Below are 25,833 nucleotides of genomic sequence, written 5' to 3'. Positions count from 1 at the left end.
CGATGCCGTACATTTTTGTGCAGACCACATCTTTTAGGCTGATGAAAGCTACGAAAGCTACAATTTTAAGAGTGCTTTATGGCCATTTGATACAGTACGGCATTAACATATTTTTACCCAACTACGGCAAAGCAAAAGGAGGGTTATGGTTGTTTACAGGTCATGTATGTATGTTCATCTATTCCCTCGTAACTTCTAAACTACTTCGACAAATGACATATCATTAGAGGCGTCTGAATTGTTCACTGGATAACCCACGACCAGCTAGCTAAAGGCTATATGGGGTTTCACAAAATCTAATGTGGCGCCCTCTAGCGGACAAAACATACAGAGTAAAAAATAAAGTTAAGATAAATATGCAGTGTTTGGTATCATTTGAAAGCGCTTTACTTGTACATTTTGAATATGTATATATTACTAGCATTTGCTTGTGACTTTACCTGTATTCATGGACTGATTGCATATAATTCACATCTTTTCGTTCATAGCTTTTTTATTAGTTCATCAATTAAACGGAGTCCATTCCACCTGACTCCGACTTTCCAAGGTGATAATTAACCACCTCGAGCTTCTTAATATTAATGTATATTTATATTTTATTATAAAAATATAAAGCAAACATTTCGTTATATGGATTTTTTTCTTTTTCAGATTTTTCCCCTTTGAACCAACGAAAATGTACGGCACATGAAAAAATATTATCTATGCATAAAATACTTTAAAAATAAATTTATTTCGTGTTGTGTCAAATGACCCCCTGGAGTGGGGAAAGAGAGGGGATTGCATCTCTCGATTTTTTCCCCTTGTCCCCATGATTTTTGTACGGCGTTGCGGAATAATGGATTAAAAGCAGTATAGCAATAGTATGACACAGATGCCGTACATGGTCAAATGACCAAATTTACCCCCGGTAACTCTCGGAAATTAAATAAAAATTCCGACTTGGTGGACCACCATTTTTGTACGGCACTGAGCGGTTTCTTATTATTTTTAATGGATCTATCGATGGTTAAGAATGCCGTACAAAAATATATGACCAAAATTTACCGAGTCTACCTGTACTTTTCAATTCTCATCTGCACTCAGTTGGACAGCTTACAAGTGACGGCATAGTGATGAATCTTATTATTTTTTGCTCTGCTATCGTTCTAGATATGTCCCCTGGTGGTTCATTTGACCCATATTTTTGTCCTATGCGGGCTTGTAGTCTATATATATTCCTATTTAAAATGTTATTGTAATGACCAAAGCTCATAAATAAAAATAACTTTTTATCTGTTCTGTGTGTCACTTGACCGGCAGCTGTTAAGTTTTATTTACATATCTTTATCAAGAAACGGCAAAGACTGATTGCACATTTACTGAAATCAAACAAACTATTGTTAAACTTTGATGTTTATTAATTAGATTAATTATAATCATTTAGGCGGTTTGATGGTACAAATAAAATTCTCTGAAATATGAGGACTACAAGAGCTAGCTGAACTTGAGTGACTGTGTTGACTGACTGACTGTGTTTTTGGTTTGGGAATAAGAATTTGCAATTTACACGAAATCTATTGATTGGACTAAAAAAATAAAACACTCTTATTGTAGTATGTTGCTTGTAAAATTATTTGCCGAAAAAACAGAATGATTGCATGTACTTTAGTATGGTTTTTAAGCATCAAAAGATTTTTTAGAGGGGTAAAAATGTACTTTAAGGGCCGTTGAAGGGGGGGGTAAAGGGGGGGAGGAGGTGAGGAGGGGGGGAGAGGAACCCCCTCTGTGAAGGGGGAGGTGCGGAACCCCCCCCCTTTTCGACAAAAATGCAAAACAATTTTTGAGGTTATGTTACGAAATGTAATAGGAAAAAGGGGGTAATGGAGAGGAAATTTGGCAGGGAGGGTTGGAAAAAGGAGGGGGGATAAGAATACAACATAAAATACAGTAATTTTTGACATTTTTTTTAATAGTTTCGGGAGAAAATGTAAACTTTTTTAAGGAGGGGGAAACGAGTGGGCTTCGCCAGAAGACTCGCTTCGTCGCCCCCTCGCTTTACAAAAACACTCTTGTTGTGTGACAGACAAGACTACGTGGGATTGGGGTGCTCCGCTTCGGATCTGCTACTCGAAGTGACCTAACTCGACTCAAGTCGAGGTGCTCTGATTCGGATATGCTACTCAATGTAATCTAAATCGACTCAAGTTGGGGTGCTCTGATTCAGATCTGCTACTCAAAGTGACCTAATTTGACTCAAGTCAGGGTGCTCCGATTCAGATCTGCTACTCGAAGCGGGCTAACCCAATTGGTGTGCTCGATCTCAAATCGACTTTCGATTTTTTCTTTTATGGTAAAAAAAAATATTTAGAATTAACTGAATGTACTCACAATATTATAGAATTCCCTGAACTAAAAAAATTCCTGATTTTACTGATAAGAGATTTCATTTACATTGCAAATACAAATTTGAAAAAAATCGATTTTTCAGAAATCGATTTTTATATTGTGTCAGACACTGCCTTAGCTCCGGCGCTACGGGAAGTGCAGCCCTTCCGCCCTTGCGTGACAAAGCACGGCGGGCGAGGGCTGCTCTCCCTCCGCGCCTCCGGCTTTTTACATACACTCTAGGGGTAGGGCAGACAAGACCACGTGGAATTCGGGGTTGACAGCTTCGGTTCTGTGGCAAGTCTTATGATAATGCAATGCTTATTTTAGCGTAACGTTTTTTAGCTAGATTCGGACTTTCGCAGCTTAATATTGAATACATAATATTCCATCATTGAAAAAAATTACATTTTACAAGAATTGTACTTGCAAAAACGAAACGCAACAAAAAAAACAAATGTCAAGATGGTTGCTCGAAATTGTATTAAAAATTATGAAACTTTGATAATTAATTTCTAAAAAACTATAAATCTCCGCCGGTTAAGATTTTACGGGTCAGTTACTTAGGCATAGACCTTTCTCCAAAAAAATTTTGGTTGCCCAACTCGATGGCCCTTAAGGTACATTTTAGCCAAACTCGCGTTTAGCTCTTCTAGTCCCCTTAAATAATGAAAAAATTACGAAAAATAATTGTATACAGATCACTGGCATGCAATGAAGTGTAACTAACTAAATTAATTTGACAGTTTACTTTATTCTCATTAAGATTTTCAATTATATTAACAGACCCTTGATGGCTTGTGCGTTAAGGATGTAACAATGAAAATTTATTCTAGATCGCTGTATATTAAACAATTACATGCAAATAAAATTGTCCTCTAAAATTAGCAGAGTACAGAAAAGTATGTTTACCTGACAACAATAATAATAAAAAATTGAAGACTAATCAATATTTATCATTGAATAACTAATCAGTAATACTTACATCGTGTTATTTTCCTGGAAGAGACCTCTAAGAAGTTTGAGGACTAAAATCACATCTTATAAAAACGTTATTTAGTTATTTTCTACGCACTTCTATAGCTATCGTTATTAAGAGTTTTAATATTTCCACTTATAACATCAAAGACACACATCAAGTCTTTACCACGTCTTTACTGATCAATACAGGGAAAATATTTGGATAATCCAAATCGCACTGAACCGGTAAGTTAGCTTTCTACTGTAGAATCTGAACGATTCATTGACATAAGTGGCCAATTTAACACATTGAATAGATACAATATTTATAGTTTAACAATGCGCTCTCGATCTTTGAACATACTGCGACATGAAGTAAAATTTATCCCGATAACAGAAAAAACAATGAAAAACAAGTGTTTGCTTCGCGCATATGTCAAATCAATCACACAACACAAAAGTCAAAATCTTTCAAAACAAGACGATGCACTGTCAATTTGGCATTTGCACCGTGTAGGCCTGTCGTAGTATTTGTATTCTCTTTGGGCCTGTCTACGGTGTAGGCACAGTATTACCATATGTGTAGGTAGGTACCTATTGTGTACCGGTGTACGACATGGGACATCTATTGACATTGACTGGTAAACTGGTAAAAATAACTTATAAGACTCATGATTTTTTCAGATTTTTTCATACATACTTTGTTAGCCTAAAACTCTCATACCCCATGGAGTCTGTGCCCATGGATATAGGCATTAATTTTTCGGTGGAGTAAATTGTGTAATATAATAAAGCCATTGATACCCAATTTGTCTAAATCGACTCTGGGTTTTTTTTGGACCATCACCTTTCTCAGCTAAATTGCGAGCTAAATTATATTTATTCACTGTATTTATTGAATATATTGACAAAAAGTTTTATTTCAGTTTAATAAATCACTAAAAAAAGAAATTTGTTTATTATGTTATGAGATGGTTATGAGTTCAATTATTTTGGTACTAAGAAATAGGAAGAAGAATAAAAAAAATAATAGAACAAGATTATTATTAAATTTAGACAGAACGACATTACATATTACGTGTATATTTATATCTGTGGTTTATATTATCAATGAAAACATAGAATGAAAATCATAAAATATTTTTAACAAGAAAGTTTTAATAGGGTACATTTAAGCATGATTTTTTTTAATTTTTTTATCCGATAGTTTACCTCTGTCTACGGTTTTCAACCACTTACAACATTAATCTATATAATATGTACATATAATATATCGAACGCATTTCATTAAAGAAACGAATCTTACTTATGTAGTTACTAGTTAGTTAGGTGTGAAAGGGATAAAAAACATACAGGCGTCATTCAAGGTCATATTTTCTTGTTACAAGTTAATGTTCGTACTGAAATCTCCAGTGTATTAGATATAAGCTTCTTGGCCCTGACTAATGGTATCGCGTTTTATATACATATACTAGCTTTCCGCCCGCGGCTTCACCCGCTTTTTCAAAGAAAAACCCGTTCCCGTAGGATTTCCGGGATAAAACCTATCCTATGTCCTTTCTCGGGTATCAAAATATCTCTATATCAAATTTCATGCAAATTGGTTCAGTAGTTAAGGCGTGATTGAGTAACAGACAGACAGACAGAGTTACTTTCGCAATATTAAGTATGGATTTGAATTTCCCAGACTTTTTAGAAATTAATTTCGAAATTAATTTTAAATTATATCAAAAAATATTAACAGGAGCTTCAATAAGAACTTCAGAAGTAATAAAGTTTAGAAAAAAAATATTTGAGAATAATAATTCGAGTTTCAATCTAAGAGTTTCATGCTTAGATCATTATGTATTGTATAGTACGACATAAAAGAGATGAAATTAATTATTTTGGAACTAATTCGTTTTTCATTACCTGGCAACCCTGAATTGGCAATGTAGCTGTCAAGTTGAATAAAAATTTGTTGTTTTTTTCGTGAAGTGGAGAATTATTGAGATAAAATTGTTATTTAGAACAAGAAATTTAAATAAAAAAGGAGACATCATGAAAAAGGTTAAACGTAGCGGTGTCCGTGATGTGGTGTATAAAGTTTTTATTCGGTGTTTGTCCGAATTTCAAGCTGGAAATTTATTGACTGATTTGGAAAACGTTTACAAACGTACAGCAGAATATACCGGTGAGATTCCATTTATTTTTGCTCAGTACTACGTAAAATAGAATATTCCATTAGTGACGAGTGTTTAATGTATGTATGTATGGCGATTATTACGTTTTCGCAATTTTATTTGAGGTTATTTGTATGTAAACAAAAACTAGTTTTTATAGTGCGACCAGCACAATTTGAGTCAAGAAGTTATATCCAATCCAACCAGCCTCAAATAAAGTACCTAGTTTAGATTTTACTACATAGTATAGTGATAACTGTTTTCATACAGGTATTAATCAATCAAACCATAAGAAAAAAAATCATATTTACTGTATCATATTTACAGATACTGAAGATGCCCCGTACCCTCTTGCCAGTACTTCGAAACAGAGTGATGATCAGTCCTTTGAAGGAGTAGAATATTTAGATTATGATGAATTACATTAATGTACAAAATTTATCTACAAAAAAAATAAAAATATGTGGTTTTCAAATCGCCTTGTTTTTTTCTACCCGACGGACCCAGAAAGAGGGTAATGTGTTTGAGCTGCATGTATGCTTGTTTGTTTGTATGTTTGATTCTATGTGCGCCTCTGCAGTCTAAAAACTTGACCGATTTTTATAAAATAACTAATTCCAAATACATTTAAGTAAAATTTGACCTAGGTCAATTAAAATACTAATGTATTTTTGTCTTAAATTTACACTATTGCTACAATGAAACAATTATAACGGTTTAAATCGCGGTATTTATTTTAGATTATATTATATAGATTTTTGGATTTTTATTCTATAGTATCAAGATCGCTTGCGTCGCAGTATCAGTGTTGCTACATGAGCGACGGTGGCGCCCTCATTTATTTTCATCTCTTTTGTGTCGCACTGTAACTAGTGATCTAAGGTTTCATGCATATTAATTGATATTCCATAACTCCATAATGACATTACTGGCCATTGTGCTTCTATAATTTGACATGCCTACGTTATAATTTTTACTCTGTACTCGAGTCTCTAGTCTTTGGGCGTATGTCGTTAACCTTTGTAAAATTGTCAATAAATTCGCCACAGTTTTCGATAATTCACTGTAATAATCTATATTTTTCTATACTAAAATGAAATTAGTTTAAAAAATTATTTGTATTTTAATTGCTAAAAAATGATTTATAGTACAATAAATTTAGAATGTATGAAAACTGAAAATAGGTGTGTAGGAGTGATAATTAGTTTTGTAAAAATCTAATCTAATCTATAATAGGTACCTATTTGTTATAATTTATTTCAACAAGTATCGAAAGTAATGAGTATAGATTCATACTAACGCAATGTCTATTTCGAATTGCAATGAAGAGGAGGAGGCGTATCCGCTTCACGAATGTGTTTTTGGTGGAGACGTACGAAAATTGTCCTCCTTGTTACGGTCCAATGATGTGACGCGAAAAGACAAACATGGGAATACAGCTTTACATCTAGCTGTTATGCTAGGCCGCAAGGAATGTATACAATTGTTGTTAGCTCATGGTGCCCCAGTCAAAGTGAAAAATCTCGCAGGTTGGTCTCCACTGGCAGAAGCAATAAGCTATGGAGATCGGCAGACTATATCATCCCTCGTTAGAAAATTAAAGCAACAAGCTAGAGAGCAAATGGAACAAAGGAGACCTGACCTTATCAGAGCTCTGGATCAGATACAAGATTTTTATATGGAACTTAAATGGGATTTTCATTCTTGGGTCCCTCTTGTATCTAGAATTTTGCCATCAGATGTTTGTAAAATATATAAATCAGGATCAAGAATACGGTTAGATACTACATTAGTTGACTTCACAGATATGAAATGGGAAAGAGGAGATTTATCTTTCATTTTTCAAGGCGATAAGCCAACTAGCGAATCACTGACTGTTCTAGATAACAAAGCTAAAGTATATCAAAGAGTGCGTTATGAGGAGACAGAAAATGAAATAGAAGATGAAGTAGACATTTTAATGTCTAGCGATATTCTGGCAGCTCAGATGTCCACTAAAGGAATTCTCTTCTCAAGAGCACAGTCTGGTTGGATATTTAGAGAAGACCGCAAAGAAACTGTAGCAGGGATTTACAAAAGTGATGTTTACACAATAACTGGACTTGTTTTAGAGTCAAGAAAGAGAAGAGAACATTTGTCAACAGATGATTTGCAAAAAAATAAGGCAATTATAGAAAGCTGGACAAGAGGAAATACACAAAATTTAGATACAAACGGTGAACCTGTTAGACGAGCTTCATTGAATCCACCTCCAGAAAGTGGTATAGACTGGAATGCTTACATATCATCACCCCCTGGTCAATATCCGAGTTTGGGAAGGGAGTTGGTCTACAAGGAGTCCTCCCGTAACTTTCGCGCTACTCTTGCTATGAGTGATGATTTCCCTTTGAGTGTCGACATGCTACTTAATGTTCTTGAAGTTATAGCACCATTTAAACATTTTGCAAAGCTAAGACAATTTATTGCTATGAAATTACCAAAAGGGTTTCCAGTAAAAATAGATATACCAATACTGCCCACTGTTACAGCCAAGATTACTTTTCAAAGATTTGAATTCCGTGACAACAATCCACCTCATATGTTCATAGTACCTGAAGATTTTGTGGAAGATCCATTGCGTTTCCCTGATTTATGACATTTTGATATTCTAGCACTGTTTGAAGTATGTGAGTATCCAATTCTGTGTGGTGAAACAAAGTGTGGTCTACGGAGACCAAGTTTTAGTGACACATGTGGCAAGTCTGTGCATGGACTACTTTCTATTGAAATACCAATGCTTTTTGGTTTGGGTAGTTCATACTCCAGCCATTATATCCTATATGTTGAATAGAAAACAAGGAAATTTTCAACAGTGTTAGAATGAGTAAAAAAAAGCATCTAATATGTTTGATTTCCAAAACCAAAATTTGTAGTTAATCAGTTTCCAATTTTACAGAAAATTTATTAAAACCTAAATTAAATATTTGATGCAATTTATAAGTGTAGTTATCAATACGAGAGTTTATAGCCAATTTAAATTGTTCTTAATTGTAATTTATGTACAAACCTACATTATTTATTTATTATAAATAGTTTATTAAAAGTGTTCTAGATTTATAAATTTAATTTAATAAATTTTTATTTTAAGAAATTATGTACATAATGGTTTTATAATGTGAATATATGGCCTGAATCTTAATGATGAAAAAATCTTTTAGCATAATAATATACTGTAGCCGTGATATACATAAATAGTTCCTGGCAGAATATAGTAGACGTGAGTTTAACATCTTTTGTCTCTCTGCATCATCACATTGTAAGGAGTAGAATAATTAGATTTGGTGTTTTACAACAAAAAATCATAAAAAAATGTCTCATTAATCATTAAGAATATACTGATTGGTCCTTGTGCCTTCTACTTCCAAGAATAGAATAAAAGCATTAAGTATTATTCAATATTTTTTCTAAACATTGTAGTTCATCACATAATTATTGTCCAAAATGTGGTTATGTTGAGTATTACAACATCAATGTTAGATAATGAAAAAATATTTTCCTTAATCACTACTCACTAGCATCACCTAGTGTCACATCTAATAGGCTCAGTTCTATAAATAGCTGTGCCTAGATCAAGTTACTTATAAGCCAAGAACATGAGTAATTCAAGTGTACCAAACACAGGGACTTAAAACAATTAAGCCAGATTCACAACATACATCTCTATTATCTTTACAATTGTTTGAAATCTATTGTTATTTGACATAAATTAATCAATTCATTATATGCATGTGAAACATTGAAACAAATTTATTTTATAAATAAACACTGTTATTTATAAATTACATAGAGTGTTCTAAAATCATTTTTTTATGTTTGGTGAATCTGGTTATTTATTGTATGTAAATTGTATTGTAAAAACATGTTCTTATCTAAACTTCAGTGATTACACAAAAATTAGTATGTATTAGTACAATCAAATGTATATACATATTTATCAAAAAGATTCATAGGTACATTACTCACAATTTAGACAATTTCACTTCAACCTAGATGCTTGAGCAAAGCAACAAAAGCAAGCTGTTGACAATAATGTTTAAACCCACCTGATATTTTAATGTTAACATTTTTTCTTGCCAACCTGTTTAAATAGTATTAATATTTTAAAAGACAATGTGTGGTGTAAAATTCTGGTATGAAAATTTGTAATCTAATAAATTGTAGAAATAAAATATGATGGTTTTTATTTTTTATTGCTCACATTTAAGGCGTAAAAATAAAACAAAAATATTTGAACTGTGGATATTTTTATTAGCATAAAAATAATTTAAAACTTTTTGGTTCCACTGAACCAAATATTTATGAAGATACAAGCATAGCAACAATGCTCCAAATTGCAAACGAATGTTTAAAAATTGAATAAAAAGTAGTAATAATAAATAAACAAGAAAATAAGATTATCTAAATGATTTTCGTGATCGCGCACTAGCTATAGGATGCATCGCTGGCGAAGATTCTTCCAAGCCCAGAGTCACCACACGCAAAGACACCGTTGAACGACGAGCTGAGTAATAACAAATAATTACATGACTTGAGGCTCCGCCTTTAGAACATTGGACAATTATTCACTTTCTCAATAAATCTCTACAATTATTGTAAATGAATGATTTTTACGCTTTCACAAAACTAGCGAAACAATAATTTCGTACTTGAGAGCAATGGAGTTAACAAATTAAATAAATAAATTATAGTTTTAGTCGGTATTAGAAGTACATAATATTATTTATATATTTATAATCTTGGAAAATTATAGGTACATAGTGTGATGCATTATCATTAAAATTTTAAATGCTTACCCTGCTCAGGAATATCTTCGATCAACTGTAACAAGATAGTCATGGCTTTAATATAATAAATACAAAAATATATTTTCAAAACTTTATCTTGTTCGAATATTTGATTGAATTATTTTGTTTGTGAATAACATAAGAAAAAAACTATTGAACCAATTTGCATGAAATTTGGTATAGAGATATTTTGATACCCGAGAAAGGACATAGGATAGGTTTAATCCCGGAAATCCTACGGGAACGGGTTTTTCTTTGAAAACGCGGGCGAAGCCGCGGGCGGAAAGCTAGTATTAAATAAAGCCCTATTTTATTTTCATTATTACATAAAACGTTATTAAAGCTGGTATCTGCCTCAATAGAGTTGAAAATCTAGATTTTTGTTTTCAACTATAACAATATTTACCGCAGACTCCTGGACCTTAGGTGCAAGAGACCTCCTAAAAGCTGATATTCTCTTAGTGTAGCCGCTGGCGATGCTAACCCCACTCCGGATAGATTCTGAAGAACTTGAAAAGACAGTTTCTGTAAAATAAAAGATAGAGAAAGATACACGTTTAATTACGTTGATTTATAGTATACAAAATTTAATTTGGTATAGAAAAAAAAATTGTTTTTTTTATGTTTTACCGTCTAGATCTTGGACAGATTCTCTTACTCGAGAGCCCGTTCCTTCCGATATAATCCTGCAATATGAGATTTTTAAATATTATGATCACAATTTTAATGATATTTGAAACTACCGAGAAGTCTAAAACAAAATTGAAGGATGACGTAATGTGATATCAGAAAAATGGTATTATACGGAATAGACTCAACGGCTCGCCAAACTATATGGCCGCTCCGGCCCCCCGTCTGTACCATGCGCAAATTCGTACCGACGCCCATAAAGAATGGCGAGTACTGTACATTGAGATAATATTACTACGTATGGAGGAGACACCACGAACAAAATCTGTGCGCCATTTTTTTCCTCTAAGTTTTAAAAATTATTATCTAGTTAGGTACTTACTGATGAAAAGTTATGTAAGTCGCTTTTCCGTATTATTTGTGCAATATCGTAACACACACGAAGGCATATTTGATGTGTTTCACTTTAAAACAAATAAAAAATGAGCGTGCAGTTAAGCCATAATATGGCTTATGTTGAGCGGAACATCACTTGATGTAGGCGGTGTCGTCTCCATATGTACTTCATGAACGTCCCACGTGTGTACCTCTGCAGCAGCGCGTGCAGCCGCCGCTGGTTGGTGGTGAGGTGCTGGCGCAGGTCGGCCGCAGCGAGCGCGTGGGCCAGGCGCGGCGCGGCGGCGGGGCACGCGGCGCACAGCGAGCCCAGCGCCTGCACCGCGCTCCCGGCCGCCTCGCCGTAGTTGCGGCTCCATATCGACATCTACAGACATTGACTGGCTGGTTGGCTTGGTTGGTAGTGGCCCTGCCTTCCAAGCCAGAGGTCGTGGGTTCGATTCCCACCCGGGGCAAATATTTGTGTGATGAACATAGATGTTTGCTCTGTGTCTGGGTGTTAATTATCTATATAAGTATTTATTTAAAAATTATATATGTATGTTTATCAGCCATCTGGTTTCCATAACACAAGCGAAAGCTTAGTATGGGATGAGATTGTGCCGTGTGTGAAAATTGTCCTGAAATATTTATTATTTATTCCTGAAATATTTTATGATATAATTACTGCTGATGTATGGCATTTACGTTTTGCGGGTACTTCACAATATATAATATACAGTAACTATAAAATACTTTCAAAAATTACAAAGATTATAATATATTTAAAACGCGATTATTCAGTATTTTCGTCATGACTATCAGTAAAAGAATTTCAGCAGTAAAATTGGTCGTTAAGTTTTACAGGATACAAAAAATATAAAGATACAATCAAATGGTCATCTTTATAATTATTCTTATATAAAAATATACGTACTGCCGTCTCATAATTTATCATATCGTGTTACAATCTCGAAGTAACAGTACCTGAAAGATCCTCCAATCCTCCTCCCCCTCCACAAGTTTCTTGGCGCGTCTCGCGTTAACTCTCACAACGTCCTGTGCGTTCTGTAGCCGGCTCTCGTGCCGCTGCACGCGTTCACGAGCGCCGTCTAGATCGTTCTCGTAGTCCGCCCTTTAAAAAATTCAAGATGATGGATAATGAATTCTGACTCATAAAAATATTTTTTAATGTCTGGACTGAAATATTAAGATCAATCTCAATTTATCTTAGTCTGATACTATTTCATTTATAATGTAAAATTCAAAATTGAAAAGAAATGAAACATAATTGTATCATATAACTCACTCTTTGGCAGACAGCTGTTTGCACTTATCATTCAGCATAGTGTAGCGAGAACTCGCGTCTGACACAATCTGTTCGAGGGACGCTATTTTGTTGTTCAACTGTTTGAGCTCTTCGCGCTTATCATAGTATTCCTTTGTAAGATTGTTTAATTCTTCTATTTCGGGAGCTGTAATTCAATGTAATAGTTTGTAGATTTTTTATGACATCATGGATGTATTTGACACTTATAATATTGCTTTATTTTTTGACTAGAGTTTTTGTGACTTATGTATACTAATATTATAAAGCTGAAGAGTTTGTTTGTTTGTTTGAACGCGTTAATCTCAGTAACTACTGGTCCGATAAATAAAAAGTCTTTTGGTTTTAGATAACCTATTCATCGAAGAAAACTATGGGCTATATCTAAAGGTATATGGGCTATAACTATCATCACGCTAAGACCAACAGGAGCGCAGCAATGCGGGTGAAACCGCGAGGCACAGTTAGTGTCAAATAAAATTGAAATCAAGAAAAATAGTTCGACTCGGTATAATATTTTTAGCAATGAACACTGACTGTCGTCCTGCAGCGGCGCCACGTGGTGCAGGAAGTGCGTGTGCGCCGCGTGCACCACGCGCAGCGTCGCCTCCAGCGCGGAGATGTCCCGCTCGCGCCGCGCGATGTCCGCGTCCAGCGCCGCGCCGCGCTCGCGCAGCTCCGCGCGCTCCGCTGCGAACTGTGCAAGCGTACATGTTGTAACGTTAAACAATAACCCTTGAAATCACGCAAAAATTGTCCGAAGGAAAACTCTACTCGGATGTCATGAGGGCAGAGTTTTCTAAAGAACGGTCCAAAAAACTCTGAACATTACTACAACGCAATAAAGTGTTAAATTCAATGAATGTTTTATATAACGCCGCACGAACACATTATGAAGACTGAGCGATGAGCGATTGTGTGTCTTATTATGTACAGGATGTCATTTTCTGATATCAGAGGCATGATACCCGCTTCACGACGTTCCGCCCTCTCCGTTCCCTAAGAATCTGCACTTCACTTGTGAAGCACCATATACTACTATATTGCCCCTTAATCGAAGTTAGTGTTTCACATCATTTGTTGCGTTTAAATTTTTTACTGCTTTTACTATATTTCGTAATTTTACTCGTATGATCGGAAATTTGTGAAAATATCATCATCATCATCATCATCAGCCCATATATGTTCCCACTGCTGGGACACGGGCCTCCTATGAGGGTACAGGCCATAATCCACCACGCTGGCCAAGTGCGGGTTGGCGGATAACACATATCGTCGAACTTTTGATTCTTCGACATGTCGGTTTCCTCACGATGTTTTCCTTCACCGTTCGAGCAGTGGTGTGAAAACATCGGTCCGTTTTAATTCTGCCCCGTTAGAAAATTATGTATTATTGACAATTTATTTTGTATCACTACTATAAAAATATGATATACGTTAGTTTGCAATTAAACGTTAATAATGAGAGAATGTTTTTTATTACCTTTATCTTGAAGAATGTCACTGACAGTTGTTGTCCAGATTCATCTTTCCCCAAGGAAGCTATGAATATGTCATATCTGAAATAATAAATTTCATTAATATAATATGAAAAGATAATTGACTGAAATCATAACCGAGTATGTACTAATCATAACTCAGGCCCCGGAACCACAGACACAATAATAAATAAAATAAATAAATAAATATTATACGACATTATTACACAAATCGACCTAGTCCCACAGTAAGCGCAATTAAGGCTTGTGTTGTGGGTACTAGGCGACGATAAATATAATATTTAACAAATACATATATAGATAATAACACCCAGACCCAAGAACAAATAATTGAGTTCATCACACAAATATTTGCCCTGACCGGGGATCGAACCCGGGACCGTCGGCTCAGTAGGCAGTTACTTTACCACTGCCCCAACCACGTCGCAATAGAAAATCTATTGTATCTGGGACCGATCGGGCCGCTTGGGGCTCAATGGGTTAATATCTAATACCGACCTTTTGATCAGTTGCTCAATCCGCTGCTCCCTCTCTCTTATTTCAGAGCGAATCTTTCCAATATCTTCAAATAGAGCTCTTTTCTGTACGCTAAACATATCTCGGCGTGCTGCGATCTCTACAAGGCGCTCGTTCATTGCCTGACATAAAATTAATCTATATTATAATTCAGTTTCTTTTCATTCAGAACATCAGTAAATCACTGATTATAGTATAAATACATTATTAGCTATTTTCCTTGCAGATGGAGCTGATTAAAACATGTGACTATTCACGATAAATCATTTTAATAAATTACTAAGTTCATATGACTTAATTATCACATACCGCATCCAACAGTAGTAGCTCCTTCTACGATTAACATGGATGTTTCTAGAACTAGAACTTACCGCATCCAACTGCAGCCTCTGCTTGTCAAGCGTGAACGCAGTATCGTCCAAGCCAGCGAGGGCCCTAGTAGCGTGTGCGACCCGTAGCCTCATCAGCGCCTCTTCGACACGCAAGCGACGCCAGGTGTCGCGGCGAGCGCGTAATTCTTTCTCCCCACCCTCGACGTTCAACATCGATGTTTTGAGACGACTTTGCTAAAAAGTTAAAAGTGGTTGATGGAAAATGTAAAATTAAGTCTATAGATAACATAAAACAAGAAAATCGAAACTTTAAACGCTATTTTATACTTTTTTTTTAACACTAAGGGAATAAAAATGCACCCGATATGAAACCTAGTTGTACTTACCAGCTTGCAATGTTCTCCGCTTTTAAATTCAAGATCTCTTGTAAGTCGACGCATGTCATCATACAATTTACCGGAATGTCGCTCCAAAGTCGCCACGCGAGCAGCGTGACGCGCACGAACCTCTTTAAGTCTGTAATTATTAAATTTAAAATTAAATTACTTGGTTAGAACTTAGAAATATAACGTTCTATTCCATACATTTTGATATCAATTAAAAATTTAGATTTTATTATACATATTATTATCTAAATAGTAGATACCTATCTACATTATGAAATATTGACAATATAAAATACTGTAGGTTTGATTGTAACAAAGCAACAGGTAGCGACAGCGATCTCGACGTGGTTTCTCGCGGTATAACTGAATGGAAACTGTTACTATTTTTCATACATCATTGCTATGGTAGCAACAAATATAACATAGTATTGTTTATGCGTATATGTATAAAATGAACACAATTTTCCCTTGAATGATACTTCTAATTCATTTTTATACCACACAACAACACAGATTACATAATATATAACTCAAAATCTCGAATAACATGTACAAAATGCGTGCTCGCACGTGCAACACACGCAAATAGCGTGCAAAAGTGCGTATACTGTATATAGAATGAAACCTGTTTTCTCTCTCAACAAGCTCCGCTGAACATTCACGTTCGGCTTTAGCGCCTTCCATATGAGCTACTTGAGCACCAATAGTTTCGACTTGGTAACACTGCAATTGTCGGTTATTTGTTATAGCAAGTGAATTGTTTTTAATTTTGATCAAAATTAATTGAATGTTTATTCTGAAAAATAAATACCGCAAACAACAACAATTTAAACGTATTTAAATTATGACTGTGGTGTCGAGTTTCATTCCTATGTTTGAATATAACAAAGGATCTACTCACAATACCATAAAGTGATTCCTTTTGACTTTGTAGACTTCTTTCAACACTACGCTGTTTGCTGTCCAGTTTGCTCATTATAGCCTTCGACGCTAGAAAACAAATATTTTATATATAAATATTTATTTATAATACTTTTATATTAGCATGATATTATTTATAAATTTATAAATATAAATTTATAAAGTCTATTCTATTCTTTATAAATTTATAAATATAAATTTATAAAGAATAGAAAAAATTTGATCACGAGGCGGGACTCGAGCCCGTATCCTTTCGCGCCAAACCGGGGCGGATGCCTAACCAACTCAGCCACTCGTGACCCGACAGAGCGATCGAATTTATTCTATTCTTTCTATTCTATTTATTATTTTATTCTTACGGATTTTTTTGATCTTGTTTGAAATCATGCGTAGGCTCCGAAAATAAGCTAAAACTAAATAATTTTAATCTATACCTTTCAGCTGCATATGAAACAGCTTCTCTTCATTTTTGAGAGCTAATAATTTTTGCTGTTCAACAAATGAACAGTGCATGGCACGCTGTTGGTTCACTGTTAGTTGGCTTGCATATCTTTCTTCTTCCTAATGGGAAATCATAATGTTAATAACACTACACTTAGAAAAACGAAAAGGAATAAATAAATGTAATTATTTCCAGAAGTATAAAAAATCTTATCTTACATTCAGCATGTCTTCCAGTTCCTTGGCCCGTTTTTCTGAACTTTTTGATTTGTCAGTAGACTCAAGAAGTTTTTCTTTTAGTTCTTTGATCTATAAAATATAAGAAAAATGAACATAACACATTTAATGACAATTTTTTTGGTATAATGCATATAAATTTAATATTTATTTCCAAGTACTTAAATAAAGTACATTATAATATAAAGAAAACTAACTTTACTGTGAACAGCCTGCAGTGCGACATCCTTGCGATGTTGTTCGTCCATAAGTTGTCTATTTTCGGAATGCAATTTTTCCAGTCCACTTATCATGTTGCTGGACACACGTTGCAAACTTTGTACCTATAAATTTTAAATTGAGTATTAGGACTATTATTTATTATTATTTTTGTCTAAGGTCCCACTGCTTGATTTTGCAGGTGTCTATTTTTTTGTTGAATTATTATATATTATAATAATTTTAAAAGAATTTTGAAGGTGCATGCAGTGGATAAGTAAAAATATAAGGCGAGAGTCTATGTTATTAATTAAAATAATTAATTTGCTTGTATAAATTACAGCTTCATTTTTTCAATAAATTTAATTTTACATAATTGTAAAGGAAATGACACAAAGCTTTTCTATACATCCTTTATTTATTCTGATAGTGATGACAGTTCTTTCTCTTCAATAAAAATACAATAATCAGCACCATACCTCGCTATCCAAAGTGACATTATCATCAAACGTCTGCTGAAACACCAGCCGTATCTGACTCAGCTGTTGCGCGAGGCCCATATTCTCTCGCTGTGCGTCTGCATTATTTCCCTGTTGCTGGTCACAGAACGCTTGCTGGTCGCGACACTGTTCCGCTAGGTTGTTCGCTTCTGTATCCAATACAGCATAATCCTGGAATATGGATTTGAAAACAATTAGCTTATATTATTTTAACACTATTTGGTTAAAACAATAAAGGTAGTTTCCTTTTATATAATTTTTTCTACATATAGATAACATCCATCAAACATGCCACTGAGAAAAAGCATATTGAAAATTGGACATATAAACTCATTTTTATGTAGGTATGATTTGCAACTCAAGGGAATCATGACATAACATACTAGAAGAGTTAAAAAAATAATAAATAAAATAAACGTTAAAGAAAAGTTAATAAAATAAATATAATGATAAGCTAAATATTTTACCTCTCTGATGTGACGTATATCTGTATCCCGCTGCCGTAAATTTTCAACTGCACCCGTCCACATTGACATCATCTGTTTTCGTTGCTCCATACCTTCCATAACCTAAATACATATTGATTTTGAAACAATAAGTCAAACAAATCTTTATTTTCAATAGTAGAGATTGATATGAAAATAAATTACCTGAACAGAAATCCTTTCACATGCCCTTTCCTCTGCACTAAGGTTGGACACAAGTTGTACCAAACGCTCATGCACACAATCATGTTCGATCTTCAATTTCTGCCTCTTTGTTTCTAAATTCTGAAAAAAAAAATTGGTATGATTAAATTCCTAGACTTATAAAACTATTAAGGTACTTAAAAATAAAATGAAAAAGAATTAATTTGATTTATTTTTTGACACATATGAATTCTAATAGTAAATGCAAGTACAAAAAAAGCACATGGAGTATGTAGATACATATTTGTTTTACGAAATTGGTGTTTTATATTGATCATAAAATAATTACTTTAGCTTTAGATAAATCTTGTTTAGTGAATTGCTCGATAGCTGATATATCACCAGCGCTTCTTTCTAAAGCGGCCCTCCATTCTTGCAATGCTCCACGCTCCCCACACACTTCACTCTTCAAAGAATCAGCCTTCTTGAGAAGCTTTGCAATGTTAGCTGAAACATTTATTCATATAAAAAGACGATTTCTAACTTTCTTTCTTAAAAAAATTCCTCTAAATATAATATTAGCAAGTTATAGATTTAAAATTATAGAATTGTGATAAAAAGAACTTACTCTGTAATCTATCAATCCTTGTATTAATAGTTGATGTCTCTTTGTTACAATCAATGACATCTCGATCTAGGCGATCTGCTTCATTGCAAGACAGCTGACGCAGCTTCACTTCCTGCTCTAACTGTTGCTTATTGGCAAACAGTAAACGCTAAAATACAAATAATAATATGCAGCAAATAAATGTTTGAAAAGATATTTATGTCTCATGGGAAAATATATTATTAATAAATACTTACTGTATTTTCCTGATATTCAGTATGAACATGTTCTTTATATTTATTGAGATCAGATCTTTTTTGATTTTGTAAAATTAATGCTTCCTTTAGGCGTTGTATTTCCTCTTGTCTATAAAATGTGAATAAAAAGGTAAATTTAAATCTGAATATAACATTAAACTCAAAATAAACTTTTAAAATTAACAACACGTAAATGTAAAATATATCTAAATTGTACATGAATTATTAGGTTTGATTATGCAGTGCTTAGCTTTGTACCTTGATATAAGAAGTGTTTCTAAATTCTGGTTGTCTGGATTAGCTAAGGGAATCCTTGTGCCTTGATTCCAGCCAAGTTCTTCCAATAATTGGGCCATGTAACCTGGCACTTTTGTACTAGTCTCACTCATTTTCAATATTTAAGAAGTTGTTCCAAAATGTAAACGGAGAAGAAATAATTCATAAATCGTTTGATCGAACATAAAAATACAACCCAAACAACGGATTCAAAATATTTATTCTCACGTCACTGTCATGATTTGACATTTCGAAACTTGAAAGTATAAGTAGGTACTAGGTATGAAAAGTACTTAGAAATCAAAAAAATCGTAAAATCGTAATCATTATTTAAAAAAAATAAAGACGAGACATAGGCAAGGGCGTTTTAGGGCGGGCAAAACTAAATTAAAAAAAACTGTTGTGTAGTGTTTAGTCATTTATAAAACTATTGGTCTTACCTAATCTAGGTATTTGTAATTTAGATTCCAATTGTTATAAATATTATAGAGTATAATTTATGATGGTATCTTAATATATTGAGAGCTAATATAATTTAATAAACATATAGGTATTAAATTCAGATAACAGAAAAATATTCCTGCTGTGAAGATGCGGGTCATAAATCCTATCTCTAGCCAAGTATGGCTCATTTCTATTTTCTATACTCGATTTATTTCTTTACTCCCATTATTTTTTACAATAGCTTAGAAAATTATTAACAACCATTATAAAAATATATCGTTCTACATATTATGTTATATATATTCCATTATTAATATTTCTAATAAAAAAGTAGCTGCTCTTCCCAGCTCCGTCTGTTGTTTTGTTCCTTTTATAAAATAATATATCTCATAGGCTAATCTAAGCGTACACTAATCCAACGAACCAAAAATCATTAAAATTGGTTCAGCCGTTCTTGAGTCATAAGTTGTTTAACACGCATTTCTTTTATATACACAGATCGTTGAAACAAGTAAACAAGCTATTTTTATTATTAACTTAATGATTAAGTAAATTAAAAGTGTGGACTTCGATTCAAAAGGTAGCCAGAAATGTGAAGATGAAGTTATTTGTAAAGCTGCCAAAAATATACGTACGCAATCTTCCCAAAATAACTTGCATGTAGATTAGTATCACGCTAACTCTGAAGGATCTTACTAACATAGTCGTGATTTAAAAAATATTTTTGTTAAAATGAGTGGCGACGCAGCTTCTCTACCGTGCCCTATATGTTTACACACTGGAGTTTTTAATACAGCGCAATCGTTAAGAGATAGATTAATATACGTTTCGACTCATAACATTGTGTGTCCTATCTGCCAAGAAGAGGTGACAGGTTTGGATAAATTAACAATACACTTATTTAGTCATGTCAGCATTATTCCTTTTAAAAAAGGATTACAAGACAGAGAATTAGACATAAAAAAATTGCATACTAATGAAAAACAATTGACAGTGGTGGAAAAACAGAAAAAGTGTAGAGCTAAAAATAAACCAAGTACTTCAACATCATGTGCTCCAGTAAAATTTGTGAAAATATATCCAAAATTACCTGTTGTTGCGTTGAACACAATGCCTGTTATTAGCTCTAATAATGTGGTTGCTAATCCATTATTGATTACATCCACAATAAAAAATGAAACCCCGTTAATGCAAAGTGCAAATAAATGCAACATTTGCGGTGTACAATTTGTGAATGAAGGTATTTTAAAAATGCACAACAGTATTATACATAACTTTGAAGACAAAGATAATTCCGTTACAAAATATAATTGCCACCTCTGCTCAAAAAATTTCAAAATGCGCGGGTCTCTTATGGTTCATTTAAGGGTTGCACACTATGGATTTACACATAAGAATAAAACAAATTCAAACACTGAAGAGTCTTTTAATAAAAATGATGGTACAAATGTTCCTAATGAAGAAGAGAAACCAACAGAATATTTAAGAACAGATGGAAAACAATGGCAATGTGACGTGTGCAATAAATTTTTCACTACTAAGTACTTCTTGAAAAAACACAAGCGTCTTCATACAGGTTTTAATTACATTCATACCTTTTAATTAAACAATAGAGATATGATAGATAAATAAGGTAGTACTAACAATGTATAAGCTATCGCAGTTCTAAAGCAGCATACAAAATATTGTTCAGTATTTATGTAAATCTAGCTGATTTTCGAGATTTCCTCGAGCCGTATTTTTTTTAAGTCGTCATAAGTTATATGTTTATTTTTCATAATCGAACAAGAATTATTCCTTCTAAATTTGGCTATCTTTCAATAAAAGTATCATCGAAACTTGTCCAGCTATTTCAGATAGGTAATGGCGAATGGAAAATTATCGTAATATAAAAAATAAAGAATAATTGACATACATAAGCAATATTAATTAATGTTTTAACATATATATATTTTGATGCATATAAAATCTGTTCAGGTGAAACTCCGTATGCGTGTACGCAATGCAACAAGACCTTTACATTTCAACAGTCCTTCCACAAGCATCTTCTGTATCACAACGATGATAAGCCACACGTATGTAATTTTTGTGGTCGAGCCTTCAAGGAATTATCTACTTTGCATAACCATCAACGTATACACACGGGTGAAAAGCCATTTGCGTGTGAAACTTGTGGTGAGAAATATTTTATAGGTACCTAAGTATACAAAATTAAAATTTTCCAACTGCGTACGAAACGTAGTCTAACTCTTTCTTCTAGTCGTTCCTATGAAAGTAGTATTTACTATATGTTTTTTATGAATTGAATTTTAAAACTTTAACTGTAGTTACTTTAATTTTTTTGAGCGAATAAAACGGATAACCTGCCTGCTATTTGCGAAATAATGCATACAATGCGTAATTACTTCTACGCAACTTTTATTGATTTATAATTGTTTATTTTCTAGGTAAATGTTTTCGTCAACGAGTATCATACTTAGTACATAGAAGAATACATACTGGGGCAATGCCATATAAATGTACCGCATGTGAAAAAAGTTTTAGGTACAAGGTGTGTAGGTATTTTTTAATACATAAAGCGATGAATATTACATTTCGCTTTAAACGCTGTTTTATTACAGGTTTCCCAAAGAACACATAAATGTCAGGCTCAACCGCCAGGTACGGTGGTACGAAAATCAACGGATTTAGTCGAAAAATTGAAAAAAATTAATTCAGATCATGACTTAAATGATACAATTAAAAAAACTGACCATTCCCAAAAACCAAATTATGTAGAAGTATCTGAAGCAAATGCCGAACTAGTTAGAAATAGTGCACAATTATCATTAGAAGATTTAGAATCGGAAAATTTTTCCATTATTTCCAATTGTGTTTCCGGAAATTCAAGTGAAGTTACTATTGCTAAAAGTAAAATTATAGCAATTCAGGAAAATATGCAGAATGATAAAGGATACGATTCAAATTTGGAAGAACTAATTGACTCTATTCCTATTGATGACAAAAATATCCCCTCACCATCAGACATTTTGAAAAATTTGTGTTTATCAAATGAAGATGATTTCTTACATATACTTGAATAATAAGTTTTTATACTATAACTAAGTATGATGTTTATATAATATTGATATTTCAACATTTCGTTTAATTTTTCCCTATAACTACCATATTGCGATATAATGATCTAATTCTAAACGAAAGAAAAAATGACCACTAAAATGTGCATTATAATGCACGCTTACCGCGAATCATAGTTTTTCATTAATTGATTAGGTACTTATGGTAATGTCCGGTCAATATCTGACTCCAACTCAAATATAATAATCTAATCAATTATGTATCCTTTCCGATCAGGTAATAAAAATGAAGCTATTCTGAAAAAACAAAAAACAAACAAATTACTAACCAAAATAAATCGGTGCAATCTTCGAATAGCATTTTGTCAATGTGACATTACACGCATATGCTCCCTACGATTATGAATACTATAAGTAATAAAAAATATTACGCAAGCTTGAACCAGAAGACCAATAAAATTACATATATTATTGATGAAAGAATATAGTTATGAAATTATAATATTTAGCAATTTTTCTGTTGATGTAATTTGTACCAGTGCAGAGGATATTCCTATAATTAAATAAATAAGATGAGAAAATCTTACTACATTTGATTCTGGAATTGTATTAATGTTAAAGATTGAAATTTAAAAGTATCACCGTAGAAAAACCTAAACCGGTATTAATAATCGGTTCATGCACATCATTTTATTACCATTGTGAAAAACAATGTCAATGTGTTTGTGAGCTTCGCTATTTCGAAAAAAAACACGCGTTGGTATCCGCCAGTGGGTCGACACTTAGAACATCGTTTTGGTTAGGCTTCCATTATCAAGCAATTTTAAACTTCATTCAATTGACATAGAGTTCAAATTATTTTGTACTTTTCCAAGACCTAAGGTCAAGTCTGGCTTGCCAACATTTAGAAAAAATAAAAATATTTCTAATGTTGGCCTCTCCGATGTAATCATATAATAAAATATTAATATTTTAGTTTTAATTATTTATTATTATTTCTTCTTTTTTTTTGAACCCTATTTTTGTACATTTTAATTTTAAGGTAGTACATTAATAAATTATTTCTTTCTTTCTTCAATTTCTTGTCAATGGTTAAGACTTAAGCATAGACAACGTCTTGATGTTGATTTGTTGTTTGAAATTTGAATTCAAAATGGCGTTTTATTTTATTGTTTTGGTGGATGTTAAACAAAGTTTGTTCTTCGTATATCGTAAATTTTGTTATTTACCTACTCAGTTAATGTACAGTACATTTTTTAATTTGTAATATTTCTGCCAAAAGTGAAAAAAGAAGAAAAAGTGTTATATATATTGTGTAAACAATGTTAAAATCTTTGTGTGTAATAATTATTGGGCTAAATATTTGCAATATGTACCCAATGACTGTTCTATAAGGAAGATAAAACATAATAATTACATAACAATTTATGAGAAAACGTCTCTAACACGTCATGTTCTGGCTGTAGAATCAATTGGAGGAGATATTATTATGTCCAAAGAAAACAACGGCTTCTTCATATACAATTCCAATATGGCGATCCGAATGGCAACGATATATTGGTATCGAAATTTAGAACGAGATTTAATAGAAATCCCGCAAAATATTTCAAGGAAAAGTATACAATGTGAATCTAGTTGCATTCACATAATATTTAAGCCGAATTCAGTCCTACATGCCTAAATAAAGATATTCAGTACCTAATATTCAATTGCTGTTAATAGTGAGTTTTAATATTATATAAAAATGTTATTATATAATTAATATTATAATAAACTTATTGATCTACATTGTTGTTTTATTTTCAATTTCCGATAAATTTGAATATATGGATGAGAATTAGTAGTGTTGTTAAGCAGCATCGATAATTTTATCGATATCGATATGAAGTTTTATCGATACTAGCACTCATAAAGAGACATCACTAGCAACGTCTACTTTTTAAATGTTGGCAGCAATGTGAGTCATGTTTGACGTAAACTTTTCATTGGTTGGTATATAAGATTTGACCTAAGTAATACATGCATATGTGTGCGTGAGCTCGAAATCGAAGTACTGAGTGCCGTCTCTTACTATATTACTTGCTCTGTGGTATCCGCGGCCAGCTGTTTTTGTTCCAAGTTTTTGAATTGTTGAAATCATCATGGATCAAAATTGAACAGTGTCAAGTGGACTTGAAACAGTGTCGTTTGGTGAACTAAAAGTGAATTTGGTGGATAGGATACATACTGGGAAATTCAAGGTGTGTTAAAAATTAATCGATTCGATGATTCGTCGAACATCACGACAAATGCAGTTTTAGCGATTTATTACGTCGTATTTTATTCGCTTAGTTCTCTGTTCTTGTCGAGTTGATACTAATGAACCAAGAAGCGAATTGTGAACGTAAATTTTAGTATCAGGAGTTCTAATGAACTTATTTACTTCCAGGGGTAAGTAAAGTCAAATCTATAAAAAGAAAAAAGGGATATTTGAACATGGAGTAAACAAATAATATATTTTTTGGGAATTTATTATTTGGCAGCCTTGAAAATTGCAATAAATTTTGACTTATTTTGAGCAATAGGAAAGGTCATAATTCATAATAAATAAGATTAACTCTAGATGGTTTTTAGAACAAAGAAAACAAAGAATTGTATCCTTTTTCTTGAAAGACGCAACGTTTTATTTCTTGAAACATTATTTTTTAGCTACCCACAAAATTCGTCAGGAACTATGGAGATACTATACATATTGAAATAATCAAGCATCTCAGGTAAAGAATAATTATTGACTGACAGTTGAAAAAATATTTGATATCATTTACAACTACATATATATATTATATGATTGAATTGAATTATAGATATAGTAGGTACCTGCATATACATT

General features: G+C 33.0%; 4 protein-coding genes across 5 annotated transcripts in view; 2 read left to right on the top strand and 2 right to left on the bottom strand.

Moving 5' to 3' along the window:
• mtd (TLD domain-containing protein mustard) overlaps window positions 1–3,765 on the bottom strand; it is a 104,209-nt gene extending 100,444 nt beyond the window's left edge. The window contains exon 1 of one of the 2 annotated variants that reach the window (XM_090119705.1): window positions 3,353–3,765. The gene's annotated coding sequence lies outside the window, so the exon portion shown is untranslated. The remainder of the gene's footprint in view (window positions 1–3,352) is intronic. The other variant, XM_090119708.1, reaches the window with a different exon arrangement.
• A 2,728-nt stretch (window positions 3,766–6,493) lies between these two features.
• LOC149909642 (ankyrin repeat domain-containing protein 13C) lies at window positions 6,494–9,697 on the top strand. The gene has a single exon (XM_090119693.1). It carries the CDS (start codon window positions 6,793–6,795, stop codon window positions 8,122–8,124), a length of 1,332 nt encoding a protein of 443 aa, XP_089975819.1. The 5' UTR covers window positions 6,494–6,792; the 3' UTR covers window positions 8,125–9,697.
• A 58-nt stretch (window positions 9,698–9,755) lies between these two features.
• On the bottom strand, window positions 9,756–19,669 carry Ccdc39 (Coiled-coil domain containing protein 39). The gene is made up of 24 exons (XM_090119694.1): window positions 19,426–19,669; window positions 19,168–19,276; window positions 18,932–19,079; window positions 18,653–18,810; window positions 18,325–18,444; window positions 18,142–18,243; window positions 17,654–17,845; window positions 17,174–17,299; window positions 16,959–17,048; window positions 16,733–16,859; window positions 16,279–16,367; window positions 16,003–16,100; window positions 15,378–15,507; window positions 15,031–15,225; window positions 14,642–14,781; window positions 14,128–14,203; window positions 13,182–13,341; window positions 12,627–12,792; window positions 12,305–12,452; window positions 11,530–11,705; window positions 10,943–10,998; window positions 10,719–10,837; window positions 10,322–10,346; window positions 9,756–10,029 (listed from the first exon to the last, which is right to left on the bottom strand). Exons 1-24 carry the CDS (start codon window positions 19,554–19,556, stop codon window positions 9,923–9,925), a joined length of 2,988 nt encoding a protein of 995 aa, XP_089975820.1. The 5' UTR covers window positions 19,557–19,669; the 3' UTR covers window positions 9,756–9,922.
• Window positions 19,670–20,575: 906 nt separating this feature from the next.
• Window positions 20,576–22,983, top strand: LOC149909640 (uncharacterized). Its single transcript, XM_090117956.1, has 4 exons — window positions 20,576–21,463; window positions 21,865–22,062; window positions 22,335–22,438; window positions 22,509–22,983. Exons 1-4 carry the CDS (start codon window positions 20,620–20,622, stop codon window positions 22,968–22,970), a joined length of 1,608 nt encoding a protein of 535 aa, XP_089974082.1. The 5' UTR covers window positions 20,576–20,619; the 3' UTR covers window positions 22,971–22,983.
• Window positions 22,984–25,833: the final 2,850 nt, after the last annotated feature.

The sequence above is a fragment of the Colias eurytheme genome, chromosome 3 (genome assembly GCF_061535395.1).
Source record: "Colias eurytheme isolate Ceu_HAF_F1 chromosome 3, ilColEury1 Martin Lab GWU primary, whole genome shotgun sequence".
NCBI lineage: Eukaryota > Metazoa > Arthropoda > Insecta > Lepidoptera > Pieridae > Colias > Colias eurytheme.
This window is presented reverse-complemented; position numbering and strand designations above follow the sequence as displayed.

Coding starts and splice junctions, on each gene's coding strand:
- Ccdc39 (XM_090119694.1), bottom strand. CDS start 19,556: ATGAGTGAGACTAGTACAAAAGTGCCAGGTTACATGGCCCAATTATTG. Junction 12,453..12,626: donor AAACAGCTGTCTGCCAAAGA/GTGAGTTATATG, acceptor AATTTTTTAAAG/GGCGGACTACGAGAACGATC. Junction 10,030..10,321: donor CGAAGATATTCCTGAGCAGG/GTAAGCATTTAA, acceptor GTTATTACTCAG/CTCGTCGTTCAACGGTGTCT.
- LOC149909640 (XM_090117956.1), top strand. CDS start 20,620: ATGAGTGGCGACGCAGCTTCTCTACCGTGCCCTATATGTTTACACACT. Junction 21,464..21,864: donor ACACAAGCGTCTTCATACAG/GTTTTAATTACA, acceptor AAATCTGTTCAG/GTGAAACTCCGTATGCGTGT. Junction 22,063..22,334: donor ATTTGCGTGTGAAACTTGTG/GTGAGAAATATT, acceptor TTTATTTTCTAG/GTAAATGTTTTCGTCAACGA.
- LOC149909642 (XM_090119693.1), top strand. CDS start 6,793: ATGTCTATTTCGAATTGCAATGAAGAGGAGGAGGCGTATCCGCTTCAC.